This window comes from Haliotis rubra, unplaced genomic scaffold, assembly GCF_003918875.1.
Source record: "Haliotis rubra isolate DU_JTF1 unplaced genomic scaffold, ASM391887v1 Scf859, whole genome shotgun sequence".
Classification (NCBI taxonomy): Eukaryota; Metazoa; Mollusca; class Gastropoda; order Lepetellida; family Haliotidae; genus Haliotis; species Haliotis rubra.
Window position 1 is genome coordinate 238,062 of NW_025767589.1, and position 20,756 is coordinate 258,817.

At 39.4% G+C, this 20,756-nt stretch overlaps 4 protein-coding genes across 8 annotated transcripts in view; all 4 read left to right on the plus strand.

Annotated features, from left to right (window-relative positions):
- Window positions 1–20,756, plus strand: part of LOC124262844 (multiple epidermal growth factor-like domains protein 10) — a 229,905-nt gene that overhangs the window by 119,416 nt on the left and 89,733 nt on the right. Inside the window, exon 6 of the mRNA XM_046697411.1 lies at window positions 7,843–7,980. Coding sequence (XP_046553367.1) covers window positions 7,843–7,980 — 138 coding nt within the window. The remainder of the gene's footprint in view (window positions 1–7,842; window positions 7,981–20,756) is intronic.
- LOC124262851 (multiple epidermal growth factor-like domains protein 10) overlaps window positions 1–20,756 on the plus strand; it is a 138,939-nt gene that overhangs the window by 75,810 nt on the left and 42,373 nt on the right. The gene's annotated exons all lie outside the window — the stretch shown is intronic.
- LOC124262846 (receptor-type tyrosine-protein phosphatase T-like) overlaps window positions 1–20,756 on the plus strand; it is a 129,019-nt gene that overhangs the window by 12,774 nt on the left and 95,489 nt on the right. The gene's annotated exons all lie outside the window — the stretch shown is intronic.
- On the plus strand, window positions 16,830–19,586 carry LOC124262853 (receptor-type tyrosine-protein phosphatase epsilon-like). The gene is made up of 6 exons (XM_046697436.1): window positions 16,830–16,910; window positions 17,032–17,177; window positions 17,682–17,817; window positions 17,902–18,048; window positions 18,233–18,254; window positions 19,470–19,586. Exons 2-6 carry the CDS (start codon window positions 17,119–17,121, stop codon window positions 19,544–19,546), a joined length of 441 nt encoding a protein of 146 aa, XP_046553392.1. The 5' UTR covers window positions 16,830–16,910; window positions 17,032–17,118; the 3' UTR covers window positions 19,547–19,586.

Consider the following 20,756-nt stretch of genomic DNA (forward strand, 5'->3'; position numbering starts at 1 on the left):
TGGAAGAGAATTGGCTATTTAATGGTTATTTAACGACATTAGATCATCGATGAACCAGAAGCTTAAGTTAAACGTCTTGGCCAAATGACTTTGTTTTGACTTTGCCAACCCTAGGAGAAATTCTGATTCATATGCATTAAAAAAACAGATCCACAAGCAGGGGAGCACAATGGAAGCCCACGGGGATGCCTACTTCTTGGCGAAATGTTTTACCCACATCTCACAAAGATGTTATCAATGAGAAAATCCAACATTTCACAAACTGTTGTTTTGGGCAAACTTCAAATGACATTTGTTTTCAGTTTTGACAAGTTGTTGTTTACTAAGTTTTGTCTCGGGTTTGTCATAGTGGAATACAACGTTGAATCATCAAACGTTTTAACAGAACGGAACTCGGTTCGTTTCTGAGAGTGTACAAATGTCAGCGAATCCTTTGAGTTAGTTGAGAATCCACATGGTGTTAATTCCGCTTGTCTCAAATACTTTTTGTGAAACCAGTGTTCGTTGTTTCGTATATTGCTTGACTATTAACTGGTGTGTGTCGATTTATGAGCCCACTTATGAGCCCAGTTATTATAGATAATACTGACACTGTATGACCGCCAAATTATCAATAAAGAAACACGCAGCTCACTGTTGTTTATTATAATGTCAAATAGAAAGGCCAGTCCTTCATTTGATTTCTTCATGAAGGTGAAAAGAAACAAGAAAGCTATAGATGACATCAATTCTACAAGAAGAACATGAAAGAAATGGTAAGGCATCAAGACGGGTGAAGATGTCCTACAATGTATCTAATCGATGTATGCTACTAGGTACAAGAAAAATGGTTTGAAGACGTATGTTTGATTGTCTTTATCTCTTCTTCAAATCACAAGATTTGAACATTTGGCGTTAAGTAATAAGGTAAATATCGGATTTGAATGATTAAAACATTATCATCGTATGGCGAAAGCGTAATGCTGCGACGTTGTAGCATAAATATTTATTCAATCATTTTGTCGGTGCTGTGGAGTATTTTCTCGTTATTTCGATTATTTTCTCGTTACTTTGAATGCTTTCTCGTTACTTGGAGTTTCTTTAAAAACTTTGAAATATCAAGTATTTTCTCGTTGCTTCAATGAATTTTTCGTTCCAAATTTCTTACAACCACTCCAGATTTCAAGTTTTTGAAACAACTTTAAAGTAACGATAAAATAGTGGAAGCAACGAGGAAATACTCGAAATATTATGTGTTTGACAGAAACTCCAAGTGACGAGAAAATACTCGAAGGAATGAGAAACAACTCGAAGAAATATTTGACACAACGAGATTACATTCCCAAGCACCGACACAATGATCGAAGCAACGGTGAAACAAATTATTTTTATGCTACAAAAGTGGCAGCATTAAGCTTTCTGATACCTGAAACAAGATGCCACGTCTTTTACAAACAAATATATGCTTTAACCAAACAGGCATGCTGGTATCGTATATACTAATACATAACAGAAATTTAACTGGTTTGAAAAGCCAAGAGCTGAGAGAGTCACCATATCACTTTAAATCCGACAGTGTTTATCTATTACACGAATTTACAACAACCCTCCAATGAGGCTAGAAGTTTCAAATACGGGCTGACAATATAAAGTGTTATCCGTTGCTGACAGTTTACGTCTATAGCTGATACAGACTTTCAAATGACACTGGGGCAGTAAAATGTGTAATGAATTAGAAAGTGGCGTGTTCCACACTATGTGTATTGAAGTGAATGCGACGACAGCCACAATCTTGAATTATGACATGGCAGGCACAAACTTATGATGTGGCATGCAAATGTCTAATTAGATGCACTTTTATATGAGGAAGGCTTCCTCGTTGAAGGTCGTGAACTCCCCCAACAATGTGAATGGTATGATTGCTTGACAACTTTATCTCTCATACACATGCTCAGCATAATGCAATATGCACTGTAGAAAACAGGGACGACATATAGCATAACTGACTGTCAAAGGCGGCTTCATTGGTTTTCTAATTCTATAGGCAACACAAACGGAATTATGCATGACCACTGAGGAACATTATTGACTGACTTTATGACTATATCGTTCAGTAAAGGGTGTGTAGCACGGACCTGACAATCAATATTTGCTTTACACACCATAAACTGGTGTTCAGATAGATGTAATACTATTCTATAAATACAAGCACATGTCATTGTTAGCTGCTTCCAACCTCTCGGGCCAAGTCTCACCAAACACAGACCAAAAACTTTTGAAAGAGTCCACGTTAGGAATGCACAAAAATGACTTCACTTTATGATGTACCAGTGATCTTTAAATGCAGTGTACTGTGACATTAAAAAGCAGCATCTAGGTAGATATACTATTGTAGAGACTTAAACGAAATCCATGATATAAATTTAAGACGTTTAAGACCGTTAAGTCGAACCAACACTTGTGCCGAAGAGACAACGCTGAGAGTGTTGAAAATTGACTTTGAACACTCTTCGACTCAAGTTTGCTTCAAATAGATCTACTTCAATTTGTGTCAATGATAAAAAAGATAAAAACTATTCTACAGATTTATACAGTTTCGACGAATCATCTGCGAAACATGAAAATGCGATTCACAATGGTATATGTACGTTTAAAATCCTCTTTCTCACGGAACTGGGTTCAGTCTATTTTCTCGCCATAGCGTTATTGTGCTGCACGCATGTTGTTTGTGATTGCAAATTAATGTCATATGTGTACAAATGCATGTTGCATTAGTAAAATGGAGGAATGTTTCTCGATAATAGAGAAATTTACCAATAATATTCGTAAGACGGGCTTGGTGCAGTTCGGCCCATGGTTTATGCACTTTGATGTCAGTAATTCCTCTTGGTACCCGGTGTTTAAAGAACCGTTGTAGTTTTAGATACAAAGATAGTAGATATATATTTAGATAGATATATTACATACTCCGTGAGTATACAAGACAGTTGTGTAAATATCTCTGTGCAAAAAGCGTTGTTGATTAGCCTTTTACATTGTTTCTGGTATGTACTCTCTGGCCAAAGCTGTTACTTACCATTCGTGTCCCAGGAATATCGAAGAGGAGTTTAGTGGGAGGAATAGGATATGTTTCTAACATTTATCAGTAATATTGACACCTGAAACGAATACATATTAACATGTTCTTTGACCAGAATGTATCTGAAGATGGAATATGTTTTGAATGTCTAAACTTGTTATGAAGTCGATATTCAGTAAACGGGTTTGCAAACCAAAAATAAATCACAGAACTCAACATCATCTTTAACTTTAGATTAGAAAGGGTTCAGATGTTAAACCAAAACACTTCTGAAGCCACGCTTAGGACGTTCATCTAAGATAAAGGCACTCATAACTACATTCATTTGAGCTAGTCAAAACATGTAGAACATCATTAATGGCTTTCAACATGGTTCATGTTGAAAGCTGACATTTTGCAATCCCCTGTTTTCACGTGCATGCCGTGTTCAGGGGAACTCTTCAATTACCTTTGAAGGACACCCCAACAGCTGGTATATTCACTATTTGTTTGCATCTCATAAACAGTAATGGTTATGATTTTGTCAGGCTGGTATTGTACTGAGGTTGCTGGTCCATGTACAATACACTAATATGAAATCGCGTTGTATGTGAATAAGGTTATCTTAAATACATTCGTTTACATGTAGAGTATATTTTTTCCAATTACATCTTCTTTCTTTGTTCTTTCACATAGTTGTCTATGTGTTTCAATGGGATAGTAGGGATATTTCAGATCCCATACTAACATTTTCGAAATATGGCACAAAGCTTGTTGGAAAGGACAGTCAGCTCATATGGTTGCATTATAGAAAAAAATAATCGAAATTTAGAAAATATACAATTCGTTGAAATAAGGAAATACTGAATAGCCTTCTTTTGGATAGCCTTAGCATGTGTCCAGTTGAGAAAAAAAAATGCCACATTTAAACGAGGGAAAATTCGCACAAGAACTTCAATATGTTGTCTTTGTATTTCAAAAGGTAGCAGAATAATGATTGCATTATGATTTCTGTATAACAAAGGCATCTTTTCGGTTCCATTTGAAATGGTTCGTCCACTGTTCGCCCACAACTTTAATGCAACATCGAAACACCTGAAAACTGTTATCATACAGAAAGGTGCGTCTATTGACAGTTTAGTCTATCCCATGACGAACAAGCTGAATCAGTTGACGGACAAACGAATTTGGTTATATCTATTCATACATACATTCCTGCGACAGGTGATCTGTGGCTGAGTAATTTCCATTTTTGACTGGTTTTAGAAATGTATTTCCATCCATGTGGCGCCTACCATATTTGAAATGTAAAGCAAGTCCATTTATATTACAAAAGATAAAACCATGTACATGTAGAACTATCATCTGAGTATCGATGAAACACCTCCACAGATCATTCGTTCAATGCAGCCTCGTAACGAAAGATATTTCCAACTGAGATTCGAACAAATAATATATGTTCCAAAAGTTTTGTCCTGGTTCATAGATATTGATGGTTTTTTGTTCAGTTTATTTCCGATGATTATAGATGCTTCTTGTGAGATAGCTAGAGACATTGCAACTTCTGTTTTACTAATATTCTGTATAGGATGTGACTCTTTTGATTCAATAGTAATGGTCACGTGTTCCTCTCAAGTGCTATCTGCAGACTGCAAGTCCTGTGGAACTTTTTTAGCCTCTTATCTAAAAAATACATTAATGTTACAATAATTAATTATCTGGTATCACGAATCAGAAAAGACTTCCCTGTTTTTGAGTTGGCATATAGCAAACGATATCAAAACACACAGAGGAAATAACAACTGAACCAGAGGATACAAGACATGCGTGAAAATACGCCATACATAATTATAAAAGATACGTAGTATTCTGAAACGAACGCATGTCGATAATGTTAAAGAAAGTAGAAGTTATAAAGAATAATTCAAGCCCTCGCTGATAAGTCGTCAGATCTGACCTGACCCGATCAAGATGGAAGCAACCCTGATACCATCTGCGATGTTGACCTTAGGACGGATCCGTGAGTCACATGCATACGTAGGATGAGAATGTGAGTGAGTGAGTGAGTGAGTTTAGTTTTTATGCCGCACTCAGCAATATTCCAGCTATATGGCGGCGGTCTGTAAATAATCGAGTCTGGACCAGACAATCCAGTGGTCAACAGCATGAGCATCGATCTGCGCAATTGGGAACCGATAACATGTGTCAACCAAGTCAGCGAGCCTGACCACCCGATCCCGTTAGTCGCCTCTTACGACAAGCATAGTCGCCTTTTATGGCAAGCACATGGGTTGCTGAAGATCTATTCTACCCCGGCATCTTCACGGGTCAGGATGAGAATGTAGTGAGTGCGAGCTGTTCATACTCGACTCAACTGTTCTACATTGTACCCTTAGATTGATCAAAGTTGTAGCTGTGTGTCTTTCTCTTCTAAGAGCTAATATCTCATGAAATCCTTCTGAAAAGCATGTACGTGTTTCTGAGGAATTGTGACCGGGACAACAAAGGTGAAAGCTGATCACCCACGATCTTATCGAGTGTTTTGAAACGACTGTGAAAACCTGCTGTCAATACCCAGCGTCGCTATTGACTAAAGTCGCCCTTTATAACAGATGAATACGCGTAGAATTACACGTAGAGTAGACTTAACCGTTAGCACAGTTTGACTGGGTATTTCACTTCCTGGTTGCTCAACATGGCGGGTGTCAGGATATTCGTTGTAGTGGTCTTACTTCGATGGATACAGTTGGCATCATGTGAGTAGATCAACTTGGTTAATTACTACGAGACGTTTTCCTCCCGACCGCTCACAGCACTACTCCGGGGGTCCCTACCACCCAGTTCTGTTATCCCTTCCAAAGCAACCCTGTATTCTCCAATCACCGTGTTCAATCATCCCTAACCAGTTATTTTATCACCACTACTCAAGGGATGTATCAAATCCGCCCGAGCCTTGTCATCTCAGCCCCAAACCAACCTTTCTGCCATACTTAACCCCGGGTCCAGTCATTTCTAGATCTGGATTCTGTCAATTCTACCCAAAGCCCTATTACCCCTTTTCTTGCTCATCTTATCCCTACTTTGGGAACCCAACCTAAGCGTGATTATACCGCTAAGGTGTGGTCCTATCATCAACGTCCCCAGATCACTTTGTCCTTACCTCAGCTCATAACACCCCTAACCTGCTGCCCAGTTATTCCTATCCAAATTTCATAACACCCCGGGCTTGTGGCTCTGTCCTGCCTACTCCTGGGTCTTGTCCCTATCCTATACCATGGGCATTGCAGTTCTATTTCGGGGTCCTGTCATCCCACATCCCGGATCACATGAGGTAAACATGCACTTGTACTAATGGTTCGCTTACCCGAGGGATGCTGCAAATGTAGCTCTCTTTCCTCATCAACAGCCAACTGAAGCTGAATTTCTCCTCGATATTTGATCAAATCTTGAACACATCAAAGAGGTACAATGGGTGGGGTTAATGCATATTCAGTGTTGAAACGTCTAAGTTGTAGGCATTTCACTTTCTTGTTTAGGGTATTGGGATAGCATCGCTATTGCTGTAAGTTGGGTGATAAAATGACTCAATGTTTGATGATATACAAATCAGGCAAAGGATAAAGCTAATAGCTAACATCTGAAGGGTTACCGTAAATCTAGCCAGGGTCCATGCAGGAAGCAAAAGTACTGTAAGTAGCCAGTATGGTGATCTACCTTCAGTTGTTGGCAATCTATAGCTTGTTTTTATATTGTCGTGTCATGTATAGTTAAACTATCTAGATTTGATTACTAGTTTTATATTTATATCTGTGATAATCTAGTTGTTTTACTGTCCTTCGTTGACAGATTTTTATAATTTACCTTTAATTATTATTAATCTATAACTTGATTTAGTCACGATATGGCTGAAATATTGCCAAAGTGACTTTAAATTTTAACTCACTCACTCATTTCATATTGTCTTGTCATATGAGGTGAGGTGAAATTGGGTTTAGCATCGTGCTCATATGACGACTTGCATGCGTGTGTATGTGTATGTGCGGCTGCTTGTACTAGTCCAGGCTGAAGCTGGTTTTATAGTGCGAGCCCACTGAGATACCATGCCGCAGTTAAGCAAGAATACCCCACACAGACACATTATACTGACTCCGCGCCGACCTGTCCTTGATGTACCCATTAATGCCGAGCGCCAGGCAGGGACCAACAAGTGCCATATTTTAACGACGCGGTCGGGGATCGAACCACGCTCTAACCACTACACCACGGAGGCGGTCTCTTGTCATGTGAAGTTAAAATGGTTTAAATGTAATTACTAGTCTTAAAATATATATCTGTGATAATCTAGTTGTTTTCCTGTCTTTAGTTGACAGGTTTTTATGATTTACTTTTAATTATTTTAATTCTATAATTTGATTTAGTCATAATATGGTTTAAATATAGAGGATGTGACTTAAACCCTTAACTCACTCACTCACACAAGTTGATACCCGTGAAGATCCGGGTTAGAATTGGTCTTCAGTAACCCATGCTTGTCGTAAGAGGCGACTCAGGTGGTCAGGCTCGCTGACTTACTTGACACATGTCATCGTATCCCAATTGTGTAGATCGATGTCCATGCTGTTGATGACTGGATAGTGTGGTCATGACTCGATAATGTACAGACCGCGACGATATAGCTGAAATAATGTTCAATGCGGCGTTACACAACAAACCAACCAGCCACTGAAGTTGATGATAAACGGACGCTCAATCGTCAGAGACTAGAACTTTGTATTTGAATATCACACCTCTGTATCTCCCTACAGGTTCCTGTCAACCAGGAAGATTTGGAGACTCCTGTAGCTACTCCTGTCACTGCGGGACATCATGTGACGAGACTACAGGTGCCTGTTCTGGTTCTTGTGATCCGGGATGGAGAAAGGAAGGGGGTCTTTGCCAGAAACGTGAGTGACATATATATTTAATGCTTTCCTATGGCTGTGTTGAATATCCTGCTCTGGTCGGTGTGAAAACAGCCTCTTGTTACGAATCATTATGAATTGCATGATGATCCCTTAACACCGTATAAAATATTTGTAATACAACAGATAGGTTGTAGGGTTGTGGCTGACATAAAAATATGAACTAGGATCTCCCCATAACTAAACTGTCACTATACATGTAAACGTAACCTTTTCACCATTACCTCATACTGGTATGTGTATGGATTTTATGAGGGCATGCGTATTGTCCACAGAAGAAGACAGCATCAACAACATCTGTAGTGTGTGGAGACTGGTACCCGTCAGACTATAGATGGGGCAGTGACGTTACATGATTATTGTACTTTACAGAAAATATTGCACTGAACAAGAGCATCAACAACATCTGGAGTGTACACAGACTGGTACCCGTCAAAGGCTGTGGTTGGAGACAGTGACATAAAGGGTGAGGGTAAAACCTGTTTCCACGCTGCTGGATCTCCGTCAGACTGGACAGTGGATCTGGGCCGGGACTTCCAGCTGTATGACATCAGGATCTACAGTAGAAGCCCACGTAGGTATCCAGGCATCGGGAACTATATATATATATATATGTATATATATATATATATATATATACAATTGAATTATTCACAACGGCGCTCCAAGAAAGAACGATGCTATTTAGATTGTTATGTATCACCTTAGACTCACCTTAGACACTCTGCTGAAGTCTAGTTCATCATTACAGTAATCAAACACATGAAAAAGTAACTTCACAAACCAACACCATGTGAGCAATTACGTAATCTTTTAACAAATGTTCTGCTGACAACATATATATCAACCTATTTAAACACTCCACCTCAAGGTTCTATACAACAACTATGTGGTGAACAAAATAGAGACGGACACTCAGATATGTGCAAGTGGCTGGTATTGCTCTATCTGACGAGGGATATGTTCCTTATACGCTGGTGATCAACCTATAGCAATAACAGTGCTGTCTGATTACCTAATATACCTCAACGAGTGAAAACTAGACTTAGTTATAGCTATTCTGTTATATAAGTGATTTACATATTGAAAGAAAACATGGCCATTCCGCTGATGTAAGGGAACTTATAACAATAACAGCAGTAGTGGCTCTTATTGTTAGAATAACGTATTAACAAATTTGATGCTAAGAATTTTTACTGTTGACTGTATAATCTGGTTCAGTGCATAACATGTGCATCCAGATGATTCTTGAGCTTCAGTGTGATGTTTCTGTTTGCAAATGAACGAGTTTTTATGTAATTATTCCAAACATCTTCTGCTCTAATGCATATATTGTTTGACTGGATGCCACCTCTCAATTACGTCATTAGTCCATTGCATGAACATAGTTTTGTGATCTGATAATGAAGCTGACACAGTATTATAGTGTAACGTAGTCTGAAACAGTATATGTTTTACTCAAGTCTACTGGAGAAATGCCAACTCCAACATCTATCTGAACAACGACACCTCCAACATCTGCTCCACCCTCCCGAGTCCACCAGATACCCCCAACCCAACTGACGTGACGTGTAACGGTACCGGCAGATACGTCACCATCAGGAACCCGGGAACTGGAGGAAGCGATGGCTATGCTAGTGCACTGAACATCTGTGAGGTGGAGATCTATGGTAAGTCATTTATTGTATTTACAACTGATTCTCCATTCGTGTGCTAATGATACACATGTGTTTCTTTGTACTTTCACAGCAATATCCGAGGTTTTGTAAGGTTTGTGTCCGAATTTTCTCTCAGCATTTAAGAAGCATTATCAAACACTGTGAAAGTGTGACAGTGTTGACTGGGCATATCCATTTCGGTATAAGTGGCTAACGGGAGTGGGTATACTGACGCGTCCGTTTCTAGTCGACAAAATGCATTAATAGCTAACGTGACGGATGTCATAATATACTTGCAATAAAGCAATAATAATGTTATGGAATGAGTTAATGCTTTTGGTATCTGGCGAGACAAGGCTAATTCAGTATTCTGTATCAGGATCTTGTTAAGACACCTTGTCGTTAAGAAGTCTATATAAGGTACATATTATTTGAAATAAACAGCAGATGTTAATACTGAACAATTATCTAGGTTTTCCGGTAGGTTCAGCCATCTGGTTCACTGTTTTGTTAGTCGCTGCATTCTTCACAAGAGATAGATTTCGAGTGATGGATGCAGGCGGTAAAAGTAGGATATGCTTACCCCTTTCACCTATATCTGATGTCATCACTGATCTTCGGAGGTTTATGTAGTGTTTTGAAATTGTGAGTGTCAATTTCCATTTTGCCCTAATGGAGTCTGTTTCGTCTGATGATCGAGACTGTTTAATATTCTCTGGAGCTGACTATTTGACAAAATCCACATGTTTTCAACATTTGCATTACCAAACAGACAGACATGACTCCATTCTCCCATTATGTTTTATATATGATTATCTATTTGGATGTCACGTTGACAATTGCTAATTTGTTTATGGAAACTCTGGTTCTGGTTCTGTAGAATGATGCACTTGACCATTTAGCGCCACCCATTCAGTAACATATCTAGACTGTATCTTTAAGGCTAAACATGGTGTTGTTTCTTGAGCATCAATGCGTCAATTATCTGATTGCGAATAAAAACCCATTGTTTTCATATTCCTTTTGTCCAATAGCTGTGAAGCACATTGCACAAAAACTTGACAAATGGCAGTGACTATGATATGAACTACGTTGCATTTGTTGGTATTATTATTGAGAAATATTGATGGGCAAAATACTGAAAATGGCGGATGATAGTCGTGACATACTGAAGATAGAACCATAACTGTAACAAATCAAATAAGTAAAAGTAGTATAATGTTCATCCATTCGATATATCCACAATTTCCATTCTTGTCTTTATGTACTTATCTTCTCTTAATAATGCACCAGCTTGCAGCCTAGGAATCTATGGAGCAATGTGCAATACGTTCTGTCACTGCCTGAATTCAACATGTGCTCGCTTGACTGGATTATGTCCTGGAGACTGTAGACCAGGGTGGCAGGGTCAGAGATGTGATACAGGTGAGACGTTTGTACTGTCAGGATAGGTGGGTTCCAGTCAGTGGTACTGGAGAGTGTAGATACGTATACGGGCCAAGGTATACTCGCCCAATTGTTGACTGTGACTTCAGGTTAGTCATAATTGATGCGAGGGAATAACAAGACTCACTTTGGCCTCGTTTCTAGGGGAATGTTAAGTGGTGGATCGACATCACCGCAGAACTCGTTTCACACACTTACCTGGGAAGCTTTAAAACACTAATGTTACTTTCCTTTATCTTCACCAATCACCTCTTAATCCACTGTAACAGCATCAACCTTGCCTTTTGAATCTTACCCCAGCTTTGTATATCATTAGATTATCAGCCACCCTTCTGTACACCAATTAGACTCGTTGGCTTCTATCACTTACCAACTTAATCCACTGTAACACACCATATCTGCTTTTGTATATTATATTCACTTTCATCTTACAATCCCCTATTTATTGTTTACACATGCTTAAAATCACTCTGGCTTTATGTACATTACTAGTATCCTGTATAACTGTTAGTTAGCATTCACCTGTATGTAATCACTACTAACATATTCCAGAATGTCATTCCAAACATTATGGATCCAACTGTCTTGGGGTATGCTCCTCCAGGAACTGTGAGGGAAACTCTTCCTGTAACTCAACAGGGACCTGTGACAGTGGATGTCTGACAGGGTGGACACAGGCAGACTGTACAGGTAATGTCACTTATGAGGGTCACTAGCGTGGTTGGCAGTTAGTATAACTGATTGAGACGCTGTCTGGGAGCATAGGCATTTTCCACTTGAATAACTTTCCTAATATGTACAGGTCATGTGAAACATGACAATGGCAAACTTTGTTAAATACTTCCGCCAGACTGAGGAGAAAGTGCATACGGTGTCGAAGTAATTTTGTAAGAGTAAGTGGCAAACGTAAATGTTCTAAATAAGCCAAGCAGAATTTAATTCGCTGAGGAAGGAAGAAAATCACATAGATGATATTGATCGAATTGTTAAATTACTGACCTGACTGAGTGATGGTGGTAGGAAAAAAGAGTATCCATCATTTTACTGCCACTAATCGAACAAACGTGGGCACGTGAGTACATGATTAAGATTTCCAAGATAACTGTGTCTCAGTTTAAATGATTAGATATTTATTTCAATATTGAGCAATGTTTGTCCTTACACGACCCGTGGATGACTGCAGAATATCAGCTATAGCTACCAAATCATGGCATCAAGAATTACATTTAGATGTATTCAGATGTGCACGTGTCGCCTCAAGAATGAATGTGATGATAGAGATGTAATGCGTAACACACATGTATGTCTCACTTAAAGAGGTGGAAAGAAATATGACTTGTATAATAATCTTATTCCAGAATGTGATGCCCAACATTATGGGATCGAGTGCAACATAAACTGCAGCTCTAGACACTGTCTGAAGAACTCTCCCTGTAACGCAGCAGGGATCTGTGTTGGTGGATGTGAAGCAGGCTGGACACGGGATGACTGTACAGGTAATGACAAGATGTCAATGTGGGGTGCAAGGCAACGGGCAGGTTACAATGGAGACGGGGGGAGATGAGACTGACTGACTGACTGAGTTTAGTTTTACGCCGCTTTTAGCAATATTCCAGCAATATCATGGCGGGGGACACCAGAAATGGGCTTAACACATTGTGCCCATGTGGGGAATCGAACCCCGGGCCTTCGGCGTGACGAGCCAACGCTTTAACCACTAGGCTACCCCACCGCCCCGGGGGAGATGAGATGACTCTTCATAAGCTACTGCTTTATCAGGAGATGAGCTTGTCACGAGGCTGTTGTTGTGACAGAGTAATATAGATATGATGTGGCTGTTGTTTAATACTAAACTCCATGTAATGTCAGTGGGATGGGACGCAGCGGATTGGACACAGGTTAAAACAGTCATTTCAAGTCGGACTTCAGGCTTTCAAAATATGGTCAGAGTACGACAATGTAGGACACTTCCAATCGCCTATACAGAGTCGTACACTCAGACTTACCCATGGAAATATACAATTATGTGAACAAAATGAAACAATCAGGTCTGCTATAAACATGGTATCGTTATGTATCTGATTAACAGTTTGACTGTCAAAGCCAAATTACAGGGTGTGAGGGTAACATCACATACAACAAGATTTCATGTTTCTACAGCAGTTGTGAAACAGGATACCCAAGTGACTTCTTCATGTATATGTCAGTTCTAACAACAGTAATCTGCCGAAGAAAGAAACTTTCCTTCAATTTATGACAGATGCATTGTTGGTATGACATCATGGATATGCTTTTGATACAAAGGCTTCTAAAATGACAAAGATTATTTCAGTAAGCACGTTTATGTGATGAGAGACGTGTGCTCACGTTGATTGTAATCTTTTCCTTTCTATATCCAGAGAAAGTTGTCACACATACCCCAAGTCAACAGCCTAAAACCGGCTCTTTTCCAATCGTTGCTGTAGTGGGAGCTGTAGTCGGCGTGGTGGTGATACTTCTGCTGGTCCTTGCAGTGATTCTGATCGGCTCTTTTTTACATCAATTCAAATCCCTGTAATGTCTTCAAAGGCAATGAATCAGTCCATATTTATTACCAAATGACGAGCCCTTGTTCTATTCAAGCTGTATTTTAATGTGTGTCCTTACATTTAGAAGAAGACGGGGGAAAAGTCATGGACGCTCCACACACAAGCCAGTGGTTGCTGATAACGTGAAACCAACACAAGGTAGATTCGTCTCTGGTTTGCTTACTTTATGCTAAATTATTTTTGTCTGATGCAATATACAGAGGCTGTAACATACGTAAACGATACTCAATAATAATAATAATGATGCATGATGAACCTGGACTGACATGGATCTGCTTCTTCAGAGGTCCAGTAACTTCTGGACATATCATCCCTACTTCTGTCCATGATAACGACTCTGTATTACGTACCTTAGTTGTGAAGTAATGTGTGTTCTTTTTATTTCCTGTAGCGGAAGACATTGGTATGTACATGAATGTCGGTTTTGATAACGACGAGAAACCAACGATGTCTTCAGAGAAGACATCAACTAAACAAATACAGGTTCGTAAGCAGAATAAATCCCAAGGCGATTCAGCAGGGGAAGCTGTATCTACGACTGGAAACAATGATACTGGTAAAAGCGGAAGAGGTGACCTTGACCTCCAGAAAGTGGAGGAGGAAGAGGATTATGACGTGTCTGACCAGCGTGAACAGGTTGAAGACACACCTGAGGTCCCTGACAGAAACTACTACAACCTGGACGGCAATGGAGGTAATCACGTGATTCCTGTGTCAGAATTACAGGCAAAAGTGGAAGAAATGACTCCAGCAAGTGCTGAGGGGGAATTTATGGTAAACACAAAGTGTCATGCACCGGTCCGAGAGTGAGTGAGGGTGTGAACGTGTGAGTTACGATTTATATTCACATCGGCTTTTTGACGGGGGTGAATTGTGTCTGTAAGAAACACAATATCTGGCACACATATCGTATCCATTTTTTTCCATGCTTGACTGTGACCAGAGAATGATGACAAACCAACTCTACCATAACATTTGGGAATCGCACTTAACACCATTTGTGTCTATCTTACATGTTTCAGTTTGGATATATAATAGCACATACATTGGCTGTGACAATAATCATTTTAGAATAATACAATTCTTTACTATATATATCCAGTGTGTGTCACATGTGTTCCTTTTCAGCGACTTCCTGATGGTTATGTACACTCCTATGATGAATCTCAACAACCTAAAAACAAAGGGAAGAACAGGTTCAAAGGCTATTACCCATGTGAGTACATCTTGTAGATGATATTAAGTTAACTCCAAGGTCAGCATTGACCTGAGACCAGCCACGTCTTAGCCAGCTGCGTTTCATCATGTCATTTCACATGTCAGTCGATGGGTACAATGTGTGAAGCCCATTTTCTGGTGTCCTCCGCCGTGATATTCCTGGAATATTGCAAAAAGCGACGTAAAACCCAATTCATTCACTCACTCTCTAAATCGACCATGTACTCCTTACTGCGATTTTTTTCACAGATGATTACAACCGCGTGGTGCTGCACGGCGTCAGTGAAGTCAAAGACAAAGACTACATCAACGCCAGCTACCTCGATGTGAGTTGAGCAACGATTGTCAGACAAACACACTGAGCATGACTACACAATGATCCGTTCACTCTTATAACGACACTGTACAAGTCTTTAGAAGACAACTTAATTGTACTCTCTGAGCCTTGTAGTTATATAGTTAAGTCATCCTATGTATGACTTGATATTATACTTATTGGGTTCATTGCGTGGAAGCCCATTGATATTTCGAGTAAGGACATACACTCCCTGTAATACGTGCCTGTCGTAAACCGCGACTGAGTTGATCGACTGGTCCGACTTTAGACTTTGTGGATTGCATGTCATCGTCTCCCAATTTCTTTGATCTTTGATCATGAAAGGTATCACTGGATTATCTGGTACAGACTTGCCTATTCACTTTATCAGTATTATATTTAGACATAAATTAACAGCAATAAATTGTTTAAATCAGTTGCCTGGGGTTATTGCATAAATTGACAAGCGGTCCGCAGTACTTTTGTTGGCAGTGACGATTTATATTTATGTAAATAATACATATGTTTGTAAATTATTTTCAGGGATATAAAGCAGAAAAGCGTTATATAGCAGCACAAGGTAAGGTTTCGCACACACAAACAGTTACTAAAACTGTGATCAAAAGAAAGTGGATATCGTATATAATTGCTCACCCACGGAAAACAAGAAACAAAGGCCTAAGCCATTCAAAATGCAATTTTCAATTCATGTATTGATAATGACGTTATGTTGAGTTACAAATGACGTAATGTTGAGTTACAGGTGTATTTCCAATTCGGGATCTCTCCGTTTTGAGAATTTACGCCTTTGGTCTTTATGCTTTTGAAAAAAGTGGCCAATTAGTTTGCTTTCTTGTACGCATGATCTTATCATGACAGCACAATGGAAACAGGAACACAGACGTAAAGAACGGACTTACGAAAATTTGTTTGAGCAACTAATTCATACTTCCAAAACGCAGCTATTTCACCAAACTGAACTGTTGAAAATACAAAATGCTGGTAATTGCGTTAAACTGCTTTTGATGTAGAGCAGAACAAACTTTGAAGAATGAAACCAAGTAGAAAGACCATCTGATAAAGTTGTAACTCTCTGTGTGACCACTGATATAGGAATTGGGTTCTATTTTAACGTGTTATTTATTTCTCTTAATACATCTGGATTATAATTAATGAAGTTTCATGTCATATTCATGTTCTCATAAGGTCCCTACAGACCGGAAGTAGTGGTGGATTTCTGGAGAATGATCTGTCAGGAGCAATCTACAACAATCGTCATGGTGACGGGACTTGTAGAGGCAGGGAAGGTAACACACACACACACACACACACACACACATGCATATAGCATCTTCCACAACATCTTCCACATATTCAACTTGTTTCCCTCCCAAAGGTATTGAATGTTCAGCGAAAACTGGACAATCATGTTAAAAGAAGAAAGGTTGATACAAGAGACTCAAAGCCATACGTATCTGTAATGATACCAAGAAAAGAAATCTGACACACGAAATGACAACCGTTTTAGTGTTTCGTGTTGATATTTTTATAACATGTGTTTAAATCTTGTAATATTTAAACAGGTGAAGTGTCTTCAGTATTTGCGGCGACATTTCAGTTACCAAGGAGACAGAAACTCAGCTTGCAAACTACACAGTCACAAAACTGTCTGTTCACAATAAATCGGTATAGTTTTTGGTCAATAAATACAATTCTTCTCGAAAAATGTATATATTGTAATCTGTGACCAATGTTATATTCAACAGATATATATATATATATATAATGCATTTAATTCTAATATCAGGAAGGAAAGACACATCACGTTCACCACTTTCACTTCACAAGTTGGCCTGACCATGGTGTACCAGACACTTCCGCCTTGCTGGAATTTATGTGGAGGGTCAAGGCCACCACAAGACATCAAACACAACCTATCATAGTCCACTGCAGGTTAGAGTTTTACTGCGATGGGCATGGGGACACGGGTCGACACGGACGGAAACGAAAATAAACTGATGTAAATAAAATGACGCAGCAAAAATTTCCATGTTCATTTATATTTTTATGTTTCGGAAGCCGTAGATTATATGAAAATATTTAATGTGGGCTAGCCACAGATTGTACATAAGGAATTTGAAGTAGAAATTAGTGTAAATGAGTGAGTGAGTGAGTTTAGTTTGACGCAGCACTCAGCAATATTCCAGCTATGTGGCAGCGGTCTGTAAATAATCGAGTCTGGATCAGGCAATCTAATGATCAACAGCATGAGCATCGATCTGCGCAATTGGGCACCGATGACATGTGTCAACCAGGTCCGGGTGCCTGACCACCCGATCCCGTTGGTCGCCTCTTACGACAAGCATGGGTTACTGAAGGTTCATTCTAACCCGGACCTTCTCGGGTCTATTGTAAATGAGGAATAGCGTGTTATTTATACTGGTTCTTCTTCTCTAGTGCTGGTATAGGCCGGACAGGGACGTTCATTGCTGTAGAGAGTCTTGTGGATCAGGCGGCGGCAGAAGGCTTTGTGGACGTTGTCAGCTTCGTCTCCAACATGAGAGGCCAAAGGAAGAACATGATACAGACCAAGGTGAGTACACCACCAACACCCTATGTGGTTTACATGTTATCTATACTGGTCTCCTGATATCACGTTCTCATTGTCTAACACCAGGAGCAGTACCTGTTCCTGTACCAGGCCGTGGCTATGGCTGTGGCAGAGGGGGACACATCACTGGACGCTGACGCCATCAGACAGATAGATCCCAGTCATGTGTCTTCCGTTACCATGGGCAACAGGAACGTACAGGAACACCTGGAGGTAAGTAAACCCAACGGTATGAATGTCCATAAAACTATTAAGAAATATGAAAGAATTATTTATTCTAACACTAACAGTATTACAGTTGTAACCATGATGAAACAACCACCATAAGTATGTTGGTATAAGAAGGTATAAAACATGTTTTCATAGTGGATGAATGTGTTATTTGCTTCTTTTTCAGGCTATGGAAAATACTCCCGAACGTAAGTTTAATGCTCGTTTCCCTGGTTTAGTATCACCTCGCCGGCAGACTTGAGATTATTGAACAGACGTTCCGGTGTTTTCAGAGCTTCAGTTAGTTCAACTTTGCGGGTGGGCTTAACTGACTCAGTGGTATGATCCAGCCAAGCCTTAACGTTACCAGAACGGCGTTTACATGTCATCTGTTTAGTCACCCAATCCAGAGAAAACAGATGCAACGTCGACTCTTCGGTTTACAAGTCAGATATAAGCATAAGGATTCAGAGTGACAAAAGCTCCCACTAAGGACTGTTTGTCATACGGGTTTTCAAAAGTCAGCTTTCCCTTTGTGACGAGAAATATTCCAGCAGATTTTACCTGCGTGATTCATATGTTGCTTAAAGTTGTTTGGTCAAGGTTAGAACAATCAAGGCTTCAGCAAGCAATAAAACTATTTATGGTAAACACCTGGGGTAACCTGTGGCATAAGCAACACGATTATGTCTGTTACAACTCCCATCTTCACTTGTGTCAGGAGTTCCCATGTTTTCCAGGTAAAGAATCAACCTGCTATTCCACGTGTTTGTTATGTGTGCTACCGTTGGGCAGGATGATAACGATTTAAAACAATCCTCGTGCATACATTTAGCAGGGATGTCTGTTGAACATGGAAATTGTATTTTCGCCTTCAATCAGTAACCTAGAAAATGACTTTTAATGGAACGCAATTGAATGCATATCGAGCAGGAGCCCTGTTCATGTTTCACATTCTAAAACTGCACAAACACTCACTCACTCACTAAAAAAGGCAGTTTGCAGTTAAACTGTACTAAACTTACTGTTCATTTTCAGGAGGTCTTCTTGAAGATCATATCATCACGGTGGCAGTAAGTTTGATACATTCTTCAATGTACTTCTCAATATGGCTGAATAAAGGTTAACTTATTGATATCCTTGTCACATAATATTAAGTGTAATACTTTCTGCAAAGGCCCTCTTAATATGGCAGATTAAAGGTTGGGTTGCTGATATGCTTATCAGGTCGAACATCTTAACATTTCTAATTTTCTCACTGAATGACTTAAACGTTTGATCATTATGTTTGACGTAGCATATTGTGTTTACCGTAGCTATCCCTCATCTTCGTTGATAAATGCCTGGTCACAGTATTTATGTGGATCAGGATGATATACACAGTTAACATAGATGTATGTGTAATAGATTGCATTTCACTGCAGTCCTACACATCAAGGAACGGCTTCTTCATAATAACGTCACAACCAGACAAAGAGGAACTATGGAATCAGATGTATAACAGCGATTCGCGCACCTTGATCACGTTGGCAACAGAAACCAAGGGTAGGAACTGTTCTAAAATATTTAGGAAAACAATTGCTATGGTGATAATATGTGGTTGTAAAATAAACACTATCTTATTTCTGATGATCTTTCTTACTTAAAAAGTCGACTATCGGTGGTTACTAATTCTACAATCCAAAATGTTCTCTCAAATATTAACGACCTTGAAAGCAAAAGTCACTTATGTCAACACCGTTTGGCTTGCAGATCTTCCTCCCGTCGATGGACAGTCCTGTCTCCATGTCAAGGCTGACAGCAAGCCTGCAAACGTCTAAAGTTATATCTAATGATGTTATCCTGAACACTATTGATCTCAAAGTAAATGTAAGGTATTGATGACATATATGTTACAATTCACGCTTACCTTTCATTGACAAGAGGATGCAATGAGGGCAGGATGTTTTGACAGCAGTCATAACCTTCATCCATGGTCAAACAGTGTGAGAGCAATATAGTACTGGACTTGTAATGTTCAAAACATAAGAATGACATTTGTTCCCCTCTGATGTCACACTGTACACAGCAACATGTGGAATCCCAGCGTATTTTCCTGTTTGTACAGCATATGATTTAAAAACGGATTCAATTTGGGAAACTTTGTTCGGAACCTTTTCGGCATCAAACATATTACCAACACATCATCTTACTATTGATGGGGTAACCTAATTGTTCAAGCACTCTCTAGTCACACAAATGGACCTAGTTATCCCGGGTGGAGGTAATTTAGCTTGATAACGGTGAAAGAACCTACACCGAAACTTCGCTCTCACTGTAATATAGAAGTTGTTCATTCATATATTGGTATCTTTCCTTACTGCTTCAACTTCCAAAGGCCTCTCAAAGAAGTTTTTTTACTTGTCTAGAAGACTCAATATCCTAGAAATTTGTCCCTCGATGTTATCGTGCTAGAAAATGGCTAAAATTAATTTTCGGTTTATTTATGCTTTTTAAAAAACTGTGTTTCAGGGTGCTGACGTCACCTCAGCAATTCAACACTATCATGTGACCGGAAGAACACATGATTCAAGTGTCACTCTGTTGATTGACAGCTTACTTACATGGATGAGTGACCCAGAACGAGGTTCCTGCACAATCGTTTCACAGTAAGAACAGTTCACATCAGTCTATTTCTGTACCAAACAATATGTACTTCTTTCTGATTGACG

Excerpts from the sequence above, each read along its gene's own strand:
- LOC124262853 (XM_046697436.1), top strand. The coding sequence starts at position 17,119 with ATGTGGAGGGTCAAGGCCACCACAAGACATCAAACACAACCTATCATA. Across the intron at positions 17,178-17,681 it reads CCTATCATAGTCCACTGCAG|TGCTGGTATAGGCCGGACAG; the intron begins GTTAGAGTTTTA and ends CTTCTTCTCTAG. Across the intron at positions 17,818-17,901 it reads AGAACATGATACAGACCAAG|GAGCAGTACCTGTTCCTGTA; the intron begins GTGAGTACACCA and ends GTCTAACACCAG.